Here is a 23,244-nt window from a genome sequence, read left to right on the forward strand (position 1 = left end):
AGGTAGTATGCAGCATCATCACGAGCTCTGCTCTCTCGGTCGACTATGTAGATAAGAGAAGAAGAGCGCGAATTGCCGAGGCGCCAATTACACTGTCCCTTTGCACACATCAAAGGCAGCACTTCTTGTAGCAGCGTCGTGCCTTGTTCTGCGCTAATCTCCCCTAAATGCCGGATAAGCGCGACCATCGCACGTATGGCATGTAATACGCGTACAAAAATATTGCATGCGCATCAATCAAGCGAATTCCCGTGTTTTATTTACAATCACATTTGATTATCCGCTCACAATGGTGCTCTTTTTTTTTATTTTTCCTACTTAATTTATTATACAGATATGTGTAGGCGCATGTGTTTCGTAACAGGCACTTGATGCGTGACTCGGGGTCATTAGTCGTTTCAAATTTACACGTGAACAAGTTGCAGCTTATGATTACTGTCGTTACGATACAGTTTTACATTTATAGAGATCTAACATTCAAAACATACAACTGACTGATTACAACTAAAGCGATAAGAGGTAACGTCATTTCAAACATGAGATATTTTGGTCTACTTTGTTTTGCGGGGCACAGTTGGCAATAACGATTAGAAATTTGGACGAAACTGTTCGTCACTGTCACATCGATCAGTTGTGAGAAGCCCGCGTTTGACGCGTGTTCTTAAAATATGTGGTAAAAAATTTTGTGTCTAGCCGGAGCTCGAGTTTTTCGGAGCCAAAAAATGCACCGAATATCGATGCCAAATTCTAAACTTAGGGCATACTCAAATAAAACTGTTGCCTAGACGAGAATAACTTGATGAAATAATTTTGACTTTCTAAATTTGTTGCGCGTGAGAAAAACTTGTTTGTCAATGTCAATTGTATTACCTCGTGTAAAGTTTGATAAAGTCAAATTAAAAAAGAGACTTGCAGTTAAAATTGTTTAGGAAAAACAGCAAAAATGCTGAATGTTTTTAATTCATAAATTTTGCAAATACCAAATGGCAGTGAATGCAATTGATTACGATTCGAGGAATACATCCAATCACTTCTGCGGTTCGATTGTAATCGGCTGATCGAACACCTTTCGACAATTCAACTACAATACTGTTATACAATACAAAACAAACGATAAACCATTTTCTCTCCGCAAATCAGCCAATTTCCAAAGTCTTAAAGTGACGAGGCACGTAGTTGCAGAAACCAACGACAATCCCCACCGCAACAACAACTCACTAAAACCAAAACAGCTCCGCCAAATGTTCCAGACCGCAAAACGCAATACGACACACGCGTGAGCGCTCCGACAACATTATTTTTCGGCCAACGGTCGCAGTACCCCGTTGCACCGAAACAATTCAAAAAAACATCGACAAGCGCGACTCGCCGTCACCGCCCTCACGCTTTCCCTTTTCGCACGTGTCGATGCAAAATACTCGGGTACTAAACAAAGTAGACACACTCGACACATCACCGGCGCTAATTCGACTCCCAACAAGCACCTTCCCTCGTCCCTTGCACCGTGACCTCTTCGGTCTAGTTAGCGGCGGTTTGCAGGACCAATCCACAAAGGAGGAAGAGGAGGAGGGACATCAGCGGGGCACGAGTGGCCGCGTTTGGGCACTCGGTGCTGCTCGGGCCGTCCGGGTGTTGCGGCTGGTGCCCGGCCAGGAGGACGTTCGGGGCCAGGGTGGCGTTGGCCAGGGCGTCCAGGCCCCGGTTTTTCGCGGCCTCGCTCGCGTTCTGCGCCTGCTCCACCAGACTGTTGCGGTAGTTCTCCAGCTGCTGCTGGCTGACCTTGGGCGTGTAAAACGGCCCCTGCAGAGGGAAGTCCTGCTCGGGCACCGACGGCTGAATCATCTCGGGCGGCGGGGCATACACCGGCGGCCTCGCCACTGGTGTCGGCTCCTCCTCGTAGCGGGGGGGCTCGGGCGTCCAGTGGCCCCTCGGGTGGAACGTCGGTGGTACCATCGGGGACGGCGACGACTGCAGCTGCTGCAGCGGCTCGCTGGCACGAACGCGATCCTGGCTCATGGTCGCCCACTGAGGGTCAGCCTCGAAGTCGACGCGCCGCTCGCTCAGAAAACGCTTAAGGGCGTTAGGGCAAGCGAAGGTCGGGTTCTCGTTGATAAAGACGCGCTTGAGGTCGCGCAGACGCGAGAGCGCCTCGAGGTCCAGGCAGACCAAACGGTTGCCCGAGAGCCGCAGGTCAACCAGGTCCGGGGCGCCCTGGAAAACCTCCGGCTCGATACGCTCGATGCTGTTGTAGTTGAGGTCGAGGTATGTCAGGTAAGCAAGGCCCTGGAGCCACCCGGCCCGAACCTCGGTCAGCTGGTTGTTGTCGAGGCTGAGCTGCTGCAGGTCCTCCAGTCGACGGAAAGCGCCGTCCTCGACATCGGCGATCTGGCAGTGGGAGCAGGCAAACACGAGCAGCTTGGAAAAGCGCGCTAGTTGGGCCTCACCGAGTCGGCGTACCGGCATGCCGGAGATGCGGAGTTTTTCCACATTGGCTGGCACGTGCAGCAGGTCCTCGACGGAGCCGCCCTCGCAGCTGTACTCGACCAGCTCGGGGTTGTTCACGCGGGCGCAACTGGCCTCAGCCCCTCGGGCCCCGAGCCCTAGCAGCAGCAGCGCGGCGAGGACGAGTCTCGCCGACGGCTGGCCCATGCTCGGCATGTCGAAGGCGCATTCACGAGAGCTGTGGGTTGTTGGATTGTTGGCGAGCCGCGGTACGGGTCTGGGCTGCTACGGTCGCGGGGTCTGGGCAAGCACTGAGCGCCCGCCCTGCCTGGTTATTTATTTACTCGGGCTCTCCCACCAGTCGGCGCTCTACCCCCGACCCGCTCCCTCGCCGGCTCTGTATGGAGTAGCGCCGCAGCGGCGCGCTCCGAGCCATCACCTTGCTCTTTTTTTTTTCCTTTTCCAGTCCCTATATGCGTGCAAGCTGCAAGCACGTCACGGGCGTGTTACGTGCTGCTACACCCATGCTAATCGCGATAAAAGTCGTGGTTCTCGGATCCGAGGCCTTGCGACCTGGTTAGCGGAGGAAAAATCGGCCGCGCGCGGAGCTTGCGGTGCCTATTACCTGTTCATAGCGGGGGTGGGAGCTTTTTATCGATTGGCTGTACACTGGCGTTGATGGTACCGGCTAAGGTGGATAAGGGCTGTCGATGGGACGCATGGTATAATGTATACACTTGACAGTTTCTTGTTTTCAAATGCGAAATGGCCAGTTGAAAAAAAAAAATTTTTATGATGAGAAAAACAGTAACATTGCTCCTCGTGATTTTGGAATTTTTAAACATGCGAATTTTCTAGCACGTTCGAGTATAGGGTAAACCGGCGACGATACTTTTGTTGCGATACCAAGTGATTATCGAACTGATAGTCTGGTAATAGCATTCTTTGTTCCTCCTCGACAAAGAGTGTGAGGTTGTACCGAGAGCGTAATCAGTACCGAGGATAGACTTGCAAGGGTAGCAAGGTCAATGCCTGCGGATGCTGTTAGGAAACTTTTCAGTCGTTTGTAGATAACTTGGAGCGTATTAAACACACTGACATGAGCGCATAATGAACAATAGATAACGTGGTATTTCGTCCGAACTACATATTTTTACGCCATTTGCAAGTCCAGCCTTTTATTTTCATTTCATAACATTTTTTTATGCATTTTTTTTTTTTTTTTTTTTTTTTTTTTTTAATCGATACGTAATATCGGAGAGTCCTGTAAGCGACACGGCATTTTATCTGCAGTGCATGCATATATTTATGGATGCGGATACGGTGTTCGGCTGCTTGTGAAATTATTTCGATAAATATTTTTTATACTCGCAGACAAAGTTGTTAGAGACGACCAACTCTTAATATTTACATTATTGTTATACAAATTCTTTTACTTGAGGGTTTTATTTATTATTTATTTCTTTTTTTACTTTGAAATCCATACAAGAAAACATGGATTACACACATTTTTCGAGTTCACAGGCATCGGAATCAAACACCTATATACTTGTATTTGTTTATTTATTAAAAATCTTATCTCATGAATTATATTATAGAATAATGGGGTTACATGTAATTCTCATTTGCTTTATCTTGATCACTGTAAATATAAATCTGATACCTGCATTCTTTAGCGTAAAGCCGAGTCATTTAATTGTTTTAAATATAGTGGGATCCACAAAAATTCTGTGTCACGCTTGAATATGCTTAAATTATTGGTGTTGCAGTTTATAAGATATACTATTGTAGATAGCATATTTTAACACCAAATATCTTGTAAAACCATGGCAAAACTCTTACCCATTAAAATTTTTCACTCCAAGTTAACTTAAGTGATATAAATACCTAGATTTAAAATATTACGGTTTTACTTACACGAAATTTCTATTTTTGAAATCTTTTTACACTAGTAAGAATGTACTCTACGTATAAAAAAGTATATAGCGCATATCTACGCAGGCTTAAAAATCATAAATAATTTTAATATAATTAAAAAACCACAAACTCGATAAAATTTTCGCAGTATCACTATTGTTCACTCCGTGCAACAATCTGAAACAGCGACGCCTGCATGGGTAAAAATGGCAGTACTTACTCATAAGAATAACATAGCCTCGCATGGGCCTTGACGCTTAAGAAATTTTTGTTTAAGCATGAACAGATGAATGGATCTCTTATAAATAAGTTGAGTTTTTTTTTAGTGTTATGAACAAGTTTCGAGCCAACAGTAATTTTTTCACTGTTTCATGATGAAAAAAAAATTTTTCCACAATAAACACTTGTGCTTAAATGGGTAAGTATGAACAATTTTTTTCGTTGGCGGCACAGTTTGAAAATGTTGCACCAAACAAATAATAAATTTAAACTCTGTTTAAAGAAACCAGACAGCTTCTACTATATGTTTATGGGTCGCTGAATCCGAATCTCAAGTCCGTTCGACTCTACCACGTCAGGTATTTTTATAACTTCAAAATAAAGGTCAAAAAACAAAATTTACCTTTATATCCTTCACTAGCAGCCCCCCGTCTCGGCTTCGCCCGAGACTTACTAAATAAAACACCGTAGTGTGTTGACATGTAATGTGAAACATTTTTAGTGAGAAAATTTTACACATATTCCCGATACATCTCAGAACAAAAATCTTCTTATTAAAAACATATTTTTTCGGAATCCATATAGTTTATTTGGTCAAATAATAAGGTGTAAAGATTCAAAAAAACAATTCTACTGAAAATTTATGCCATAAAATAATCGATGGCTATAAGAAGTTGTTGATTTAGTTTCTTCTGTGTAATTCACGAAAAGGGCTATTTTTTAAAGCTGTTAAGATTTTAAACCCCCAAAAAATTTATATTAAAAAAAAATTGTTTTTTCTCATATCTCACAATTTTATTACCAGAGCAACAAAGTCCTGGACCTTAAACCCAACATTTTTATTGCCACAAAAACACAAATACATTTTCTACTCATTAAAAAATCTAAGTAGGATCTTTAAAGATTTCAGAGATTGCTGTGAGGGTACAATGAAAAGCTGATCTCTCACGTAATGGACTCTTTAGTTGACGATTTTGACGCTGCTGTTTCAATCTCGATAAATTTTCTGCGTCAGTTTCTTGACGCCTCAAATTGTATTAATTAGATACATTTGAGGTTTTCTTTCCAATACACCCTTTTGCGACTATTGGTATGCTTACGACTTTTATGACCCCTAAAGGCTATTTTCAGTCAACTTTGTTAATTTTAATACATTTGTTGGCAAGGTAGTTCGACGTTTGATGGCCCTAAAAAAGACCGGTGAGCTTCTTAAGTTAACTCTTTCTTGACTGCAGTTAACAGTAATTGTGACTGCCTGGATACCTCAGGGTGATCTTCTCTGGCTTACCGTTGAAGACCCAGACTGATTAGGAGAAAAATTACAAAGTCCGAAGCTTTGGGGCTAGTTTTAGTGCTCTTTCCCAACGTCTCCCGGTATAACGTCGAAGACGTTGGTGTCTAAAGCACCTTTTTTATTTGCAGATTCAGTTGTTTTAGTGATCTTAGATGGGGAGATTGGTTAGTGATACTTGTCCAGTGGAGGCTGTCCTGTTGGCTCAAGTTTTTTTTCCTTTATAGCTGTTATAGGTTTGCCCAACGCAGACCTTGGAGAGGATCAGTGATTCCTGGTTGAATGCTTAAAGTCAAGAGGGTATTATAGGGTCGTTGGTCACCGGGTTTTCCAGCCTTGCGAAGAACAACTCCGCAGGTGACGTCAGCCAGTGAATAGCTGACTTGGTTTCATAGTGCCCGTCTTTAGTTAATATAGTCTTTTAGTCGACGAATCGCTTCCGGAAATGGTAATAAAAATGTATTCGTTGGCAAGGTAGTTTAGACTGAGGTGGACCCTAAAAAGAACCGATAAAATTGATGGTTAAGTAGGGAACGTAAATACTTATAATGGCCCTAAAAAGCGCCAGTGGTGAAACTTCCAGGCTATTCTTCATTATTATTCCTGATGATGAAGAGCTGGGTACAGGTATCTTGACTCTTACCCTTCAAGTCTCTGTGTACGGAGACTGTGATGGAGGGAGGTACGCCGCTGACCAAAGAATATCTCGTCTCAGGTCGTTCCCCGGATAACCATATAACCAACTGCTCAATTGCTCATCTTTAGACGGAAACATGTGGGTAAGCGCATTGGGGAACGCGACGACCAAAAAGGTAGCCGTTGTGGCTTCCCGTGCCCCTCAGAGCTGTTTTCCCTTGCTTACATTTGTAGCCACAAATTCTCTAACTACACCAGGTGGGATATTGGCACTCTCTCACAACTCTGAAGAGTTGGTGCAGATTGTGCTCTGGCTGGATATGTCTCCTGGTATTCTGGCAGAGACGGCATCGGTTGGAAGTAATTTATTTTTCTTTGATTGCACTCGTCGAGATTCAGGGTGAAGGGACACTTAGGTCCCTGCCCCCTTAGAGAAGAGTGTCGTCCGTAACCGGGATATCCAGCTGCAAGAGTATCACCAGCGTTCTTTGAACAGCTTGTTGAGCTGTCGAAGCTCGACTATACCACTATCGATACGCTCCGGCCTATTATAACCACACTTATTTAATTATGTTGCAGGTAGCTTCGATTTTGTGTCGACGCCACCTAGCGGATTTTACTGAACTAAAGTGAAAAGCTGGCGTATTTTTGCAAAACTTTGAGCTCATTTATTGCTATTGTTATTAAATTTTTTAAGATAAAAACTATACTAAAACCATCTAGGAAGTATCATGAATCAGTGTGCAAAATTTCAGCAATATCGGTTCAGTAGTTTTCGTGGTTAGCGATTACAACGGTTTTAGCGACTTTGCTTTATATATTAGTAAGATAAGATGTATAAAATGCTTCTGGATACATTGTGACCTAATAAAATACAGGACACGTTGTTACATTTTATTCGAGTATTTGTAATCCAGGGCACCTCCACGTGGTGTATGATGAGCAACTAAGTCGACACGTCAGGCAGAGACCCTGGATAACGTCGTACGTTCACGCCGTAATGGCAAATACACGTAAAAAATATACGATGCAGGTAAGCATCGTCATACCACCGCAGCTTCGAAGGGGTGGGTGATTTGGTTCATGATGATACAAGTAAGCCGGACAGTTCCTGTTACGAGTTTGATTTTTTTTTTTACACTGTCTAACATTAGAAAAAATATTACTGATACCGTTCGAAATGCTTACAAATGTAAGGTATTTTCGCGTCATTCCAAGATGGCGCGATCACTGGGTTTTTTTTTCAAATTTGCACCAAATGTGCAAAACCAGCTGTGAAATTCACGAGGACGTCCCAACTAATGATAATGCGTTTAAAAACTTCAGGTTTTAATAAGCTATCGAATGAACACTAAATTTTTTACATCTTCACTTGGTAAGCAATGCAAAAAAATAAAATGAAATTATCGCGGGCATAAAGTTGATCAAAAAAACATTATATTTTTTGTGCTTACGATGATCCAGTTATAACGAATTTGAAATATAGTCAATAGCCATTCCCGATGCATTAGAGGAAATTTTTCGTTTGTTTGCCAAAAGTGTAGTTTTAATGAAAATTAGTACAGAAAAAAAAGTACTGCAATCAGGCGGATTGTACCCGTCTACTATATATATATATATATAAATGGTTGCAAGCTTCCTTGCCTCCGCGATCATAACAAAGTCCCATAACCTCTGACGAGCTGTCAAAATTTAAGCAGTGTGTGGCAAAAACATGAATAAAAGTTGTTGTATAAGTGGTTGTCACGATAAATCTGCAAAATCTTTTTTTTTGTATTCCATCTGTGATTTCTCCGGACAATAAAAAATAAATACAAAAGTATTTCAGTGCAGAGAAACGAAATGAAATCATTTCTTTATCTATGAAAAGACAACAACATTTCGCAGATTTATCGTGACAACCACTTATACAACAACTTTTATTCATGTTTTTGCCACACACTGTTTCAATTTTGACAGCTCGTCAGAGGTTATGGGACTTTGTTATGATCGCGGAGGCGAGGAAGCTTGCAACCATATATATATATACATGTATAGTAGACGGGTACAATCCGCCTGATTGCAGTACTTTTTTTCTGTACTGATTTTCATTAAAACTACACTTTTGGCAAACAAACGAAAAATTTCCTCTAATGCATCGGGAATCGCTATTGACTATATTTCAAATTCGTTATAACTGGATCATAGTAAGCACAAAAAATAAAATGTTTTTTTGATCAACTTTATGCCCGCGATAATTTCATTTATTTTTTTGCATTGCTTACCAAGTGAAGATGTAAAAAATTTAGTGTTCATTCGATAGCTTATTAAAACCTGAAGTTTTTAAACGCATTATCATTAGTTGGGACGTCCTCGTGAATTTCACAGCTGGTTTTGCACATTTGGTGCAAATTTGAAAAAAAAACACAGTGATCGCGCCATCTTGGAATGACGTCACAAGTGAAAATACCTTATTGTGTTAAAAGTGACATATCGAATTAAAACAAAGACTCGGTATCATAATATCACACAATCTGTGCGTTAACTGCAGCAAAGCTTGTTTGGAGAAAAATTCTTACTTAAAATTCTTATCCCTTATCGTATGGAGTGAGGCTAGAATCAAGAAAAGATTGCTTTTTCTGTAAGACAGTGACGATGGGATGTAATTCTAAGAAAATACATGGAATCAAATATGTTAATACAGTAGGGTGTTCGTTTTTTACGAAATTCAACTTTTTGATCAACTATCCTTGGAAGACTTTTCGTTGTATCCTAAAATAAAAATATATAGCCTGAAAACCAAAAAAGTTTGAGTCGACACGTGCTCCTAGACACATTTTGATTTTCTATTTAATAACATAGGATTATTTATTTCAACTTTCTTTTAATATTATTATTATTATTATTATTATTATTATTATTATTATTATTATTATGGTTGTTGTTGTTTTTTTTTAGATTTTTAAATAATACTATTTGATATTGTGACTTGGACTTGATAATGCAATTTTTTTCAGTTCAAAATAAGAAAGTTGAAAAAATTTGATTTCGGACTCTTGAAGCCTTTGTGGAACAAAAAATCCAAAAAATAAATTTTTTTTAACTTGCTTATTTTGAAGTGGAAAAATTGATTTTTGAAGTCCAAGTCATAATAAATCAAGTGGTATTATTTGAAAATTTAAAAAAAATGAAAGTTTCCAAAAAAACTAAACAAAGTTGAAATTAAAAAATCCTATGTTATTTAAATGGGAAATCATTTGACGTCTGGGGGCACGTGCTAAACTCAAAACATTTTGGATTTTTTTTGCTACAACATCATCATCAATAACAAGTGATCGAAAATTTTTTCAGCAGACAAATGTGATGAAAGTAATACTGTAAATGCAGAATGTATAATGGATGTGGATGAAAAACTAAAAACAAAGCACCCAAGAGGAATAACACGGAATGTAAAATGAGCATTTGCTTATTTTCAATTTCATTAATTAAAAAGATCCTGGAATTTGTTCGAAATATGGTAAAAGAATCAAAAGTACCCCATGGCCTTTACTGAAAAATATAATAAAAATGCAAGTTTGGTATTTAGAAGCAGTTTTCAATAATGTTTTAGAAGATTTATGGGTTGACACTGTTTTTTAATCGTTATTATTACAAGGAAAAAAAAACTAATGTGATGCGGTCAAACGAGCTTTAGATTCAAATTCAGCGACCTAAAAAACATACAGTGAGGGTTGCCTAGTTTCTAGAAGCATTATAATGTTTTAGAGGATTTGAAGGTAAATGTTGTTATTTGACTTTTATGAGAAAAAAGCTACTTACTGTGATTTTGTCTAATGGAGTTTAAATAAGGATGTAGCTATCCCAGAAACATACTATAGTAAGATTACTCGAGTGGTTATAGAAGATTTATTAAGGTAATTGTTTTTAAATATATGGATATACAATACTATGAGGTTACGTTGAGTGTAGCAGAAAGATTTAATGTAAATCATCCTATACACTTAATAAATGAGTGAATGTCTATGCGTATAAATATACAAACATTAACATATACATATATCTATAACTTACATTTTCTGTAATCACCTGACAAGGCAAAGTTCCCACATACGTGATAATTATTTGGTTATCTTTCAATACCAAACGAAAAGCAGTTTTTTTATGACCGTCAATTCAAAACTATGTGGTAAAAAAATTATCAAAAAACATGTTTCATTATCCTTTAAGGTGGTTCTTCACCTAACCCATTTACTTAAACTTACAGGGAAATTTGGAGGGATTGTTATTAAAGTTATAAGGCATCTTTCTTTAAAATTTCAAGTCCCTTTATCAGGCAAATTTTTGAAAACAAGTCAGTCAAAAAATGCACTTTTAACATGTGTTCTTATGTAGGTTACTTTTCCATACTACGATATCATGTAATATCTCGTAAAGTAGACTTAAGATCGTAATAGAAAAAGTTTGTAGTGAAAGAAGAACTTTTCAGCTTTCTAATAATATAACAAAAGTTTGGGCTAATCAGGGAAATAGTATACGATATTTAATCGTAAACGAAATGTCTGCCGTGTAAACTGCGGCAACGTCTGCTTGAGTAGGAGCGTACATGCCATTTTCAGAACCTTGCGTCAAAAAAAAATTTTTTTACAACTCTTACTCTGACTTTATTAGCTTGTTTATTTGTATGTAAATGCAATGATATTATAGTCAAGTGCCAGTACAACATATTTTATGTTGCAAATAATACGCTAATCGAAAATTAGAAAATCACAGGGTCCCGTGTCGCTTTGATACGGCACCATCGTGAAGAACCACCTTAAGGTAGTTTTTAGCAGATTTGCAATCGTTTTTTGTTTTTAAAATAGTGAGACTATGTGGTATTTGCACCATTGTCCCAATGTTGACAGGTGATGAAATGAATGATTTTTTGACGAGGATATTTCAATAACTACGTGATAAATCAGTCTGGCATTTTGTACATATATTTATCGATACTTGAATTAGTTTTGCTTAAAATTTCTTACATTTTCTGATAATTTTGATACCCACTTACAATATTTATTCAGGAGATTCAACGGTTAATGTTTTATTTTTTATTTCATTTTCAGGTTCATAAAAAAAAAAAAAAAAAAAAAAAAAAAAAAAAAAAAAAAAAAAAAAAAAATCTGATGTATTAACAGGATCAAACAGATTTTAAATCCGGATTAAGCGATTCCTAAACATAATGCATAGGTTGTCTGGTTTCTGCAAGGAAATTATTTTCATGGAGCTGTGTCATATACTATATTTTTTTACCTAGGTCGCAAAGTGCAACTGTCAATTTTGGCTCTCAAGAGGCACTTTGCGCCCATAAGCAGAATGATAGTTTTCATACCTGGTAGCGCATGTCGCCAGGGCAAGCACCAGGCCACAGGGACCTACAAAGTAGGGCCCGAGGGACTCTCTGTGCTTGCCAAGGATGGGCGCACACCAGGTGCGAACCTTATTTTTCCAATGGAGGGCACACTCGAATCAAAAAAATCCTCGAGGTAGGAAATAGTAGTTTTCGCCACAGAAGCGTCATCGCCATCGAGGCTATTTGACAGCTCAAGGGACCCTTAGGGTAGTCCTAGGTAGACGCCGCTTGTGGAGTACTTTGAATAATTATATGAATTATTGCATAATCGCTTCACTCCCCGAACACGCCGAGGGCCCACTCATCGCGACATAGTCGAGCACAGGCACATAGCACATGCCAAGGTACGTGTATAAAAAAAAATTTTTTTTTTAATTTCCCGCCTACGTACATTGAGTATATTTTTTAATCTAAAAATTGGCAGCATTGTGCATACTTTCAACCAACGTCTTAAAGGGTGGGCTGAATTACACGCCCGCCAATACGTGGTCAGGGGAATATCAATTTTGGGTACAATTACTGATGCGGATCTGATCAGTCGTACCTGACCACCAACTGCTTGGTCAGGACCCGGCCAGAGCTAGATCAGTAATCCTGAAGTGTCTTACAGATTGCTTATGTCTAGAAGATTAATAATATTTTGTTATTTGCAAATATCCACTAATAATTATCATTTTAAGTTATGTATTAACATTAGGTTGACATTAATGTAATGTAATACTGTTATAAATACAATATAAAAAACACGTAAGGGATGAAAAAAGTATTTTTAAGGTTTGAAATAACAATGAAGAAGTAGTTTTGATGGTTGACTAATGTCCGTAAAAAAAAAAACTATAGATAAACTTCTACTCGTTGGATAACGTATCCGTAACCATTGGCATCTGCAGCTCCTTCCGATGGTTAGTGATTGTTAGTGATCGTTTGATGCAACTCTGTTTACAGACATGTTACCAATCGATCACTCATATGTAGGTATGTTTTCTTCGATTACTGCTGTTCGACATCCATCAAAACTAACTCGACATTCCGTGTGTTCCAGTAGCGCTCTACGACAACTTACCAACAACTTAAACATGACGCAAGATATCGTAAGACATAATTAAGTTGTCGGTAAGTTGTCGAAGAGCGTTACTGGAACACACCCATTGTTTATCTGGACTTCAACAATTAGTGACTATTGACAACATCGTTCACAACACTTTTAGTATAAATTCATGATTAAATAATTAGACTTGCAAGTAATTGTCTTTTGGAAGCCTTACGTAAGTCTGGAATATACTAAGAATATTTCGATATTTATCTTACTTAAGAGAGTTTGAAAAAGGTTTGATGTTAACTTGACAATTCCCAATTCGATAATAAAAATTATAATTTTTCAAAATTATATCCCAACCGAAAGATTCATTAATCAGTTCGAACTTTACAAACCATTTTCTTTCTCATTCTTTTAGATTTAAGCGTATTCATAAGATTTAAGAGAATTTAAGCTTTACTTTGCTATTTTATATAAAATTAAATTTTAAAATTTCATTATAAAATTTATCGAATTTTAAAATTTAATTTTATATAAAAGGTGCTGTAAGCTTCTATATCATTTATTATAAATTGAACATGAACATTTTAAGATTTACTATAGCACACCCGTATGCTCAACATTATAAGAGATGTAAAGCGTACTAAGAAACCAAGTCTCTCATATTAAACATTAAGAGTGATTAAAAGCTTCAGATATCTTAATAAAATATCCATGGGTTACCCCAAAAACTATTTAACATTGTAATTTACTCTACTTTAGAATCAGAGCATTGTTCTACCAGGTAAAAAAATTGTTTGCTGATTAAAAAATATATATATTTTCGATATTGGTAGGTTGATACCAATCATATAGAAAAATCATTGAATTAGTATTTTGCTAAAAATAGATACGAAAACTGCAAAGAACATCCATATTAAATCTAATAATTTAGATTGCAAAGTTTCATTAAACAAGAGGCACAAGACCACTCTATTTCCAAGGACAAATAATTAAATACCTATAACTGAAAATTTTTCCAAATACGAAATAAATTTCAAGTACAATAAAATACAGAAATAAAAGTTTACAATGAAAAATTCAGGTGTTAACATAATTTCAATCTTACCTTTCTTTTTCTGCGCAGTCTTTTCTTTTCACTTTCTTCTGTGAATTGCTTGTACTCAGGAACTTCACCTTTTTCAATTAGATCCAGGATAATAGCCTTCAAACGAGGTTCTTCTTCACAATTGGTAAACGGAACTGATTCAAGGATGTGATCCATATCGCCTTTACCTTTAAATACAAACAAAATAAGAACCATTCTCCTTCACTTCATAAGGGACTAATCAAGTTTTAGTTATAAAAATACTTACCATTGAGATAAGCACGCTTCAGATCTTTGATCTCTGTATCAGACCCTTTGTAACTTTTTTCATAATTATTTATATCTTGTACAGTGACCGGTTTGAAAAGTGTGCGCCAGTAGTCTGCCCAGTTTCGCATAACTACTTCCTCGTCATCATCATCAAACTGACCAGTTTCATCGTAAATTTTCCTTTTGTCTTCATTGCTTAAAACAGAATGAATTACACCAAGAACCTTAAACTTCTCTGTGGCTTCTGCTTTTATAGCTTCTTCCACTCGATCAGGGTGTACAAGTAAAGATAGCTTGTGATAAGCTTTTTTAACTAGAAAGAAAAAAAAAAAAAAAAAAAAAGTTAGTTCGGACTAACTACTAACATCCCACGTGCAATCTTTTATTTGATTAAATTGAACTCAACGAAATTTGGCAACGAAACAAGGAATGCCTCCTAATAACTGTATACGCCACATACAGAAGGCATGAAAGTCACTACTATACGTAAATGTAGACATGAGTTTTTTTACAACAGAAATCTCGATGTACAATAATCTAGTAAAAATGAAACCAAAAGATGTTTTGCGCAAAAAAAAATGGAGTAACAAAGGTCTCTTTAAAATGTAGGTTATATCGGCTGGTTTACCTTGCTTATCGCTTGCAGTCTTTGGGATCTCAAGCACCTCATAGAAGTCACGAGCTCCGAAGTACTCTTCGCACAGGTCTAGGATTTTCTTTCCCATTATTGTTCAAAACTCTCAACTGCGATGGTTAATGACTTTATTTTTTTTATCGAAAATAGAGAGTAACCGGAGAGCGAAGCAGGACTGACAATGAAACGAAAACGCCAAAAAACGAAATAGCCACACGTGTCGTCGATTAAGTAACAGTATTGTGAAATATGGTGCAATTGTAACCAAAATTTCCTTTGTCTTCTCTGCACGCTCAACTTACTTTCCGCCTCTTCAGGCTTGAACGCTGCACAGAGAAAAAGAGACAGATGGAGAAGAAAAAATAGTTTCGACTTCCACGTTCGCGCCCAAATTCTAATGGTTTTAAGGTGCGTTTACCTACAATACTTATGTCAATTTTGTCAAAATGCAGACAACTTGTCTCATGATCATTGGAGCGATACGTGATGATGCGACATTTGAAAATTTGTTAATAACCAATGCTAAAGTGTCACGTTCACGCGGCACTCGTGCATAGGTGGTAGCATCATTAGTTAAAAAGTCATTACGAATAGCTCTGTTGTCTTAGGAGGTTTAGTATTAGTAGTCTTACACATAAAATTTAGTAGAGAAAAGCGACACTAGGGACTAGGGGTACGTTTTTTTTTTTTTTGTAGTCGGTCGGTCGATCGGTCGGTCGGTCCAATTCCTCAAGAAAGTATACCTAACATAACTATACTCACTATGTATGCAGATATACATTCTAGAGGACTCAGGCCGACCGATCAACCAACCGACTGTACAAAAAAAACGTACCAAAAGGTCCGTATGTGGCGTATGCAATATTGCAATCGCTAGTATTCGAAGTGTTAAGCGATTAGCAGCAGCGCCCTGAGGGTTCGATTTGGAACTATATGACTTTTGGGCATACTTTTGTAATAATACTTTTGAAATAACTTACATTAAATTTATCAAACATTAATTTATCAGGCGACATTGATATTTTTATCTCATAAATTTAAAAGATAATTGTTGCTAGGGCTGTAAAGAAAAATCTATTATTGATAAAGTATTAAAAGTCAAGCACAAATTAGCAGATATAGTATCAATTGTTTAAAATACAAAATAAGGCTGAAAATTATTGGATTATTTGAGACTTAAGTAATATTATGTAGGAAATATAATTATATATGTTTAAAATAGCAGATTAGACTGAAAATTATTGTATTATTCAAGACTTAAGTAAAATATATAGAAAATAAAATTATACATATGTTTAATTGGTTTGATATTATTCTTGTAAGGACGTATTCTAATAAAAATTTCTCTCTTGTATAAAAAATTATGCTGTCTATTAATTGTTTTTTCTTAATTTGTACCCTCAAAAGTACTTATATAATATTTATAGTTGTTGCCACTGCACTTGGATGATATTAGTTCAACATATTTATGAACTCATTTTTAGCTATAATGGTACAAATTAAATATTTTAATGCATAAATTTTTTTTTTTAATTTCAATTTTGAAACGAATTCTACAGCTTATTTTGTGCTGTAATAAATAAAATAAAAATAAGAAGAAGCAAAACAATGTATTTTTTTTCGAGTAAAGCTTGAAACTGTATTACTGACATTCGGTCGAGAACACGTTAAGAAAACAACAATTTTTCTTTCTGTTAAGCACCATCTAGTGGTGGGAAAAGTGCTGGGAAAAATATCCATGATTTGTCGATTGTATAAACCAGACACAACTTTGACCAACGAGTAGAAAAAAAAAGTTTTTTTCAAAAATGTTATATGCGAAAAAGTGAGAACTTATCTTTTACTTGAAATTTGACCTCCAAAAAATGAATTCATGGCCAATTTTCAAATAGATAGTAAAAAATGTTTAATTTTGCCACAAACAGCATTTGTGAATATACAACTTTTTTTTTTGTTTCCGATGGTTAAAGTTGCGGCTGGTGTATAAAATTAACTACATGGCACTACTGTAATTACTACATAACTCTTTACCTGAATAAAATATAACAAAAAAATTTTGGATCTCTACAAATGGTAAGGTGTTCTAATTAGTGCAAAAGTGGCGGCTGGTTTAGACTTTAGACGCTGCTGCTAATCGCTTAACACTTCGAATACTAGCGATTGCAATATTGCATACGCCACATACGGACCTTTTGGTACGTTTTTTTTGTACAGTCGGTTGGTTGATCGGTCGGCCTGAGTCCTCTAGAATGTATATCTGCATACATAGTGAGTATAGTTATGTTAGGTATACTTTCTTGAGGAATTGGACCGACCGACCGATCGACCGACCGACTACAAAAAAAAAAAAAACGTACCCCTAGTCCCTAGTGTCGCTTTTCTCTACTAAATTTTATGTGTAAGACTACTAATACTAAACCTCCTAAGACAACAGAGCTATTCGTAATGACTTTTTAACTAATGATGCTACCACCTATGCACGAGTGCCGCGTGAACGTGACACTTTAGCATTGGTTATTAACAAATTTTCAAATGTCGCATCATCACGTATCGCTCCAATGATCATGAGACAAGTTGTCTGCATTTTGACAAAATTGACATAAGTATTGTAGGTAAACGCACCTTAAAACCATTAGAATTTGGGCGCGAACGTGGAAGTCGAAACTATTTTTTCTTCTCCATCTGTCTCTTTTTCTCTGTGCAGCGTTCAGCCTATATATATATATATATATATAAATATAAATATATATATTTTTTTTTTTCATATTATAGTGCTCTACGTCCGGCTCCTTTAATAAGGACACTACTATGGGCACTTAGCACTTGGGAAAGGGACAAGGAAAGGGATGGGCGGCCTCCCGTTACTGGGAGGGGGGTAGGGGGAATTAGGCAATTTTGCTGCGAGGAGGTCGCCTAAACCCTCCTCGAGGAGCATTGCGTGGTGAAAAAGTACATGTGAAAATTCACAGAGGTACTTGCCCAAAAAGTCGCACTGGCCGGGAATCGAATCACGGTTTCCCGCGTGCCAATCCACGATCTAGCCGACCGAGCCACCGCGCGCTCCGCTCAGCCTATATATATAGACTATACACTATAGCTTTTTTTTTTTTTATATATTATAGTGCTCTACATCCGGCTTCTTTTAATAAAGGCACTACTATAGGCACTTAGCACTTGGGAAAGGGACAAGGAAAGGGATGGGAGGCCTCCCATTACAGGAGGGGGGTATGGGGAATTAGGCAATTTTGCTGCGAGGAGGTCGCCTAAATCCTCCTCGAGGATCATTGCGTGGTGAAAAAGCACATATGAAAAATCACAGAGGTATAGTTACTTGCCAGAAAAAGTCGCATAGGCCGGGAATCGAACCCGCAGTCTCCCGCGTGCCAATCCGCGACCCAGCCGACCGAGCCACCGCGCGCTCATACACTATAGCTGCCTACACTGATTTGCGTTCATGAATTTCCTTAGAATATGAGTAGGCTCTCCCATGGGGTACATGCATGTACCTGCAAATACCAAACGCAAAGTTGTGGCGAAGTGCTTGTGGTGTAGATGTGGGCCATATGCACTCGAGCCTGTCCATTGATAGGAATAATAAAAAAGGTTGCTGTCGAGTCCACCTAAAGATAAAACTATCTAGATGAATTTGGTGTAGCAAAAGTAAAAATTATCTCTTTATTTGTCTACACTTTTTCACAAGTTCTAAAATAACTGTAACAGTCCCCTGCTATAATAAATTTTATACGTTAATAAATTTAAACTTGATGTGTTATATGTCAATAAATATGTATTCACATTATGTACATTACATTAGATTTCTGTGATACAAAAAACGCCCTTGACAAGTGTCAACAAATCAATTTTTTTTTTTTACTATGTCTTTTCTTGGATGCTTCTACATATGTTTTGCCTAAATACGTAGAAAAAGCGTCAATCTTTGCAAGTACTTCAACAGAATCTGGAGCTAGTAGAACTTCAATAATAACGTATTAAACCTAATATTTTGCACATCTTTTGGTTCCAATGGCTCTTCAATGAAATAAGGCACTGTTTTTACTTGAAACTCAGCTTTTAGAATTTTAGTTAGCGTCGTGTAACCATTATCTGGGCTGCAGTGCAGTAAAGAATAAATAGTTAAAATGGGCTTTACTACAAGATTTTAATCAGATGGGCTCAAGTGCAAACGGCCCGATGTTAGGCCCTGTAAGGTGCAAAGTTTAGTTTTGGTGTAAAAATTTTTTTCATCATGGGCGCAAACATACGTACACCGAGAGAAATAAAAACTGTAATTTTTATCGTGATCGCGTCCCTAACAAAAATTACCATGTTAACGGCAATCGTGGGGCAAAGCGACATCACAGGACTTTTTGACCTAACTTGGTCAATTTTTACTGTAATAAAAAGAAAAAATTTTTGGGTACACAACGAAATTTCTCCCCTCACCGCTCTAATTCATAAATAGATTATATTAGATTAATGTGGCATCGTATTTTCAATTTTCTCATTGTGTCTTTATTATAAAACAGTGTTTGTACATTGAACGGGCACGTTCAGTCAAAGAAAGTCTGTTATAAAATTTCGAAATTCTCATTTTTTTTTGTACAATATTGTTCAATCGGGTGTTAAGAGCACGTGTGTGAATTTTCAGGTCAGAATATTAAACGAAAAACATTTGCGAGCAACATTCTAAAATACACTGATTCCGTAGTATACTCTCTAAGTTTGAAAGAGTAGTAAAAATTTCACTGTTTGATTAAGTAAACAATGTATTCACTGGCAAAATAAAGAAAAATTAGGATTGATTATTCGCACGCAGTCCATATAAATTTTAATTACAAATATACATCAGTAATCCAATAAATGATTATGATCAAAATAAAGATAATTGTACATCCTACACACATTATTTTAAACGGTACCAACAATAAGTTTAACAATTAACTTAAATAGTGAAACGTTAACTCAGTAGGAATATTAAACATTCACTATTTCGCAGTGAAATGTTCTGTTTTACAGTGAATATTCACTAGTTCAACTACGAAATAGTGAAACCACCTGTTTCATTGTTTAAATAGCGTATATTCACTATTTAACAAAGTATATGCACTATTTTTAAAAAGTTGTATACTTATTACTATTTCAAATTTAGAGAAAGACATAAATTTATTGAATCATTGATGATGTTCTGAACTACTCTATGGCATTTTCTTAGCTTGCCTTTATTGATATTTTGAGGATGTTACAACTTTGAGTGTACTATTCCTACGAATGAATACTGCCATAAACGGACTTACTATCATTCGGCTTATGCACGTTTGATTTGCAGCCGTAATAAGAGTTTCCATTGTTAAATCATCACAATTATTGAAGTATTATTTTTATAAGAGTATCTGTTTTTGGAATGCAAATTGCAATAATATACATCAATACATTAGGAAATACGTAACCAAACCATGAGCTCCTCCTCAACTTCTCGAGTTTGAAAATTAAATTTAGTCACAAATGTCTCACGTATTGTGAAAGTACCATATTACACCGGTGGATGTAGTCATATACTACCTACATTTGATATACTTCTTCCCGATTCGTCACATACTTATGGCCATTTCTTTCAACAAAAGCAATACAATATAATATACAACTTGATATTATGTGTATGCAATGTACATTTTTGCCTTTGCGTATGTGTTAGTGTTAGAAATTATCTTTAATAAATAAAAAGGTTACACTCACCGAAACAATTTGTCCAAATAATAATATCGATGATGTTATGAATATCAAAACTATTTTTTCATTTTGAGGCCTGTAATGTCACAAGCCGATCACAGTCATCATATTTTTAATTATTTTACCACATTTTACATCAAAAAATTTATCACATTCTGTTAGGTCAACTTTTTCACTGAAATTCGCCATTATCAATACTCACTACTAACTCTATTATCCGAGTGCTCAAGGTGTTCTATGCTGGCTAATTTTTTATTAAAAAGAAAAAATATCAATAGTTTCGAAACTTTTGTTAGTCGTATATTCCAGTATATTTTAATTGTGCTTCAATTTTGCATGTATTATAATAGTCAGGGTTATTGTATTATATACTGTCTATTATTTACAATTTTTCCAACTTTTCTAGAAAAAAAGAAAAACCACGACCTCTATGTATTTATTTTTTACCTTTTCTTTACAGGTATGAAAAATATGCTTTGAATAGCTAGAAAGTATAATATCTGTGCGGGAAAGTAAAATTTATTAACTGATTCTTTTAAAGTTTACTGTTCTAGCATAGTAAGTAATTTTTACTGTTTTAACCATAAACCTAACTATTCAAAATATAATTTTTACAGTTAAAATAATAATCTTTACTATTAAACATAATCATTTTTTTCTTGTTTGCCAGCTTGCATCCGATTTACTGTGCAGAATGGTAATTTTTGCTGGAATATTTCTGTGATTATTATTTTTTTCTCTCAGTGTAGGAACGTGATAAGATTGGAATCTGTCAAATAGGGTCACGAGAGACCACGTAAAATATAAGGACATTATTAGATTAGACTTCATTGCATCAGCTAAGGGTTCAAACTTGCTTCATATATGAAAGAATAACAGCTAGACCAGCTAGTTCTATTCGCTCCGTACACAAACGGCAAAAGTTAGAACTTCGAAATCCCATTTAAAATACATGTATTCACCGAGGTATTCACCGACAATAGCGACAAATTCATTACTTTGGATGTTTATTTAAATATACTTACATCACTGGGACTTCGCTCCTCTACAAGCTTTGCGTGCCAACCCCATCAGCTAAAATTTACGGTATTTATATTATGTTGTAATGCAAATGTATAGGTAAATTCAGTTAACTTTAATATGAATTTAATAACAAATTTTGAGATTATTTCGTAATTTTAACAACAACATATTGTAGTTAATATTGAATAAGCTTATTTGGGCAATGGCACTCTAATGTATCTTGATGGTACTTCAATTTAATACTTATACCATTTTATGTTTTTTACACTGAGCAACCCAATTCTTTGAATCAAAGAAAATTTCTTTACCCTCATTCCGTTAAATATTTTCTTATGAGTAAAAAAATATAAGTTAATTGAAAATAATATTTTATTAAAATAAAATTTTCTTTTCTTAATTACGAATTTCTCATTTAGTTGTACGAAATGTTTTTTTGGATCTAAATTTGTTTCAATTAAAAGAAAATATTTAACGGAATGAGGGTAAAGAAATTTTCTTTGATTCAAAGAATTGGGTTGCTCAGTGATAGTCATCTAAGTTTAGCAAATAAATATTTATTACGAATTTCTATTAAAAAAATTGCATTTTATATTTAAATATTTTGCTGTATAACACTTACGTTTTTTATGTAGTCTGCTTATGTACAGTTGTTTCAAATGTTGTTTTTAGAAAAGGCGTATATTTTAATAAGTATACATGCTTTTCGAACTTTTCCACCAAATACACATATCTACTTTTGTTTTCTCTTCAATATATTTTTTTAATGCTGAACATAATATTTTATGTTTTTTATTACGACTTTAAAAAGTAAGCATTTGAAGAATTAATTCTGGTGTCTTTTCTATCGATATTTTGAGCATCTTCATCAAATTATTTTTCTCGTAAGTCATCATAATTAAGTATTTCTTATTTTCGAGACTCGGTATTTTATAATCGAAAACTTTTATGTACATGAATACTTTTTAACGCTTCAAATGTGTCTTAAATAATGTATATACAAACATTATAGATACTATATCTTTTTATCATCTTTTTCCAAATAATTTGGCACAAAAATTTTTGTACCTTATCGAAGGAAAATTAGACTCTTCTACACATTATTAAAAGTTTTGAACTGGAAGATAAGTCATTTAGTTTATCCACATCAAAAAAAAATTTACTTACAAGGCAATGATAACATTGAGAAAATTACATTGTGTAAATATCTGTTTGATTCAATTTATTCTCAGCTAAATAACGAACAAAAATATTTTTTAAATTAATTGTAAAAACATTAATAGAATTTATTTTATAGGTGGTCCCGAAGGATCAGGAAAAATCTTGTTGTATGAGATATGAATTTATTACTATATCACAAAGAAAAATTTTTTTATCGATGGCCCAGACTGATATTGCGTCACTACCTCTCCCGAAAGGAATAATCCAACACAAACCATTTTTAGTTTACCTTTGAATTTAAATAATTTCGAGTGCATTTTGTTGCATGATCTTAATTAGGAAAAGATTTTCGTCAAACGCTTCCTGTTATAAAAAAACAGTAAGTAATATAAGTATGGTTGTATCACATCCAAATGAATATACTTTTTTTTAA

At 36.0% G+C, this 23,244-nt stretch overlaps 2 protein-coding genes across 2 annotated transcripts in view; both read right to left on the reverse strand.

The window, feature by feature from the left end:
- Positions 1 to 15,472, reverse strand: part of LOC106645097 (J domain-containing protein CG6693) — a 46,411-nt gene extending 30,939 nt beyond the window's left edge. The window contains exons 1-4 of the mRNA XM_089591435.1: positions 15,326 to 15,472; positions 14,898 to 15,229; positions 14,268 to 14,582; positions 14,021 to 14,187 (exon numbers count right to left, since the gene is read on the reverse strand). Of these exons, the coding sequence (XP_089447561.1) occupies positions 14,021 to 14,187; positions 14,268 to 14,582; positions 14,898 to 14,994 (579 nt within the window). The 5' untranslated portion in view covers positions 14,995 to 15,229; positions 15,326 to 15,472. The remainder of the gene's footprint in view (positions 1 to 14,020; positions 14,188 to 14,267; positions 14,583 to 14,897; positions 15,230 to 15,325) is intronic.
- LOC106645096 (uncharacterized) lies at positions 1,098 to 2,761 on the reverse strand. Its single transcript, XM_014360872.2, has one exon. The coding sequence runs from the start codon at positions 2,656 to 2,658 to the stop codon at positions 1,519 to 1,521; it is 1,140 nt and encodes a 379-aa protein (XP_014216358.2). The 5' UTR covers positions 2,659 to 2,761; the 3' UTR covers positions 1,098 to 1,518.
- Positions 15,473 to 23,244: the final 7,772 nt, after the last annotated feature.

This window comes from Copidosoma floridanum, unplaced genomic scaffold (assembly GCF_036245765.1).
Source record: "Copidosoma floridanum isolate Cflo_tuat_1 unplaced genomic scaffold, Cflo_Japanese_pri ptg000013l, whole genome shotgun sequence".
Classification (NCBI taxonomy): domain Eukaryota; kingdom Metazoa; phylum Arthropoda; class Insecta; order Hymenoptera; family Encyrtidae; genus Copidosoma; species Copidosoma floridanum.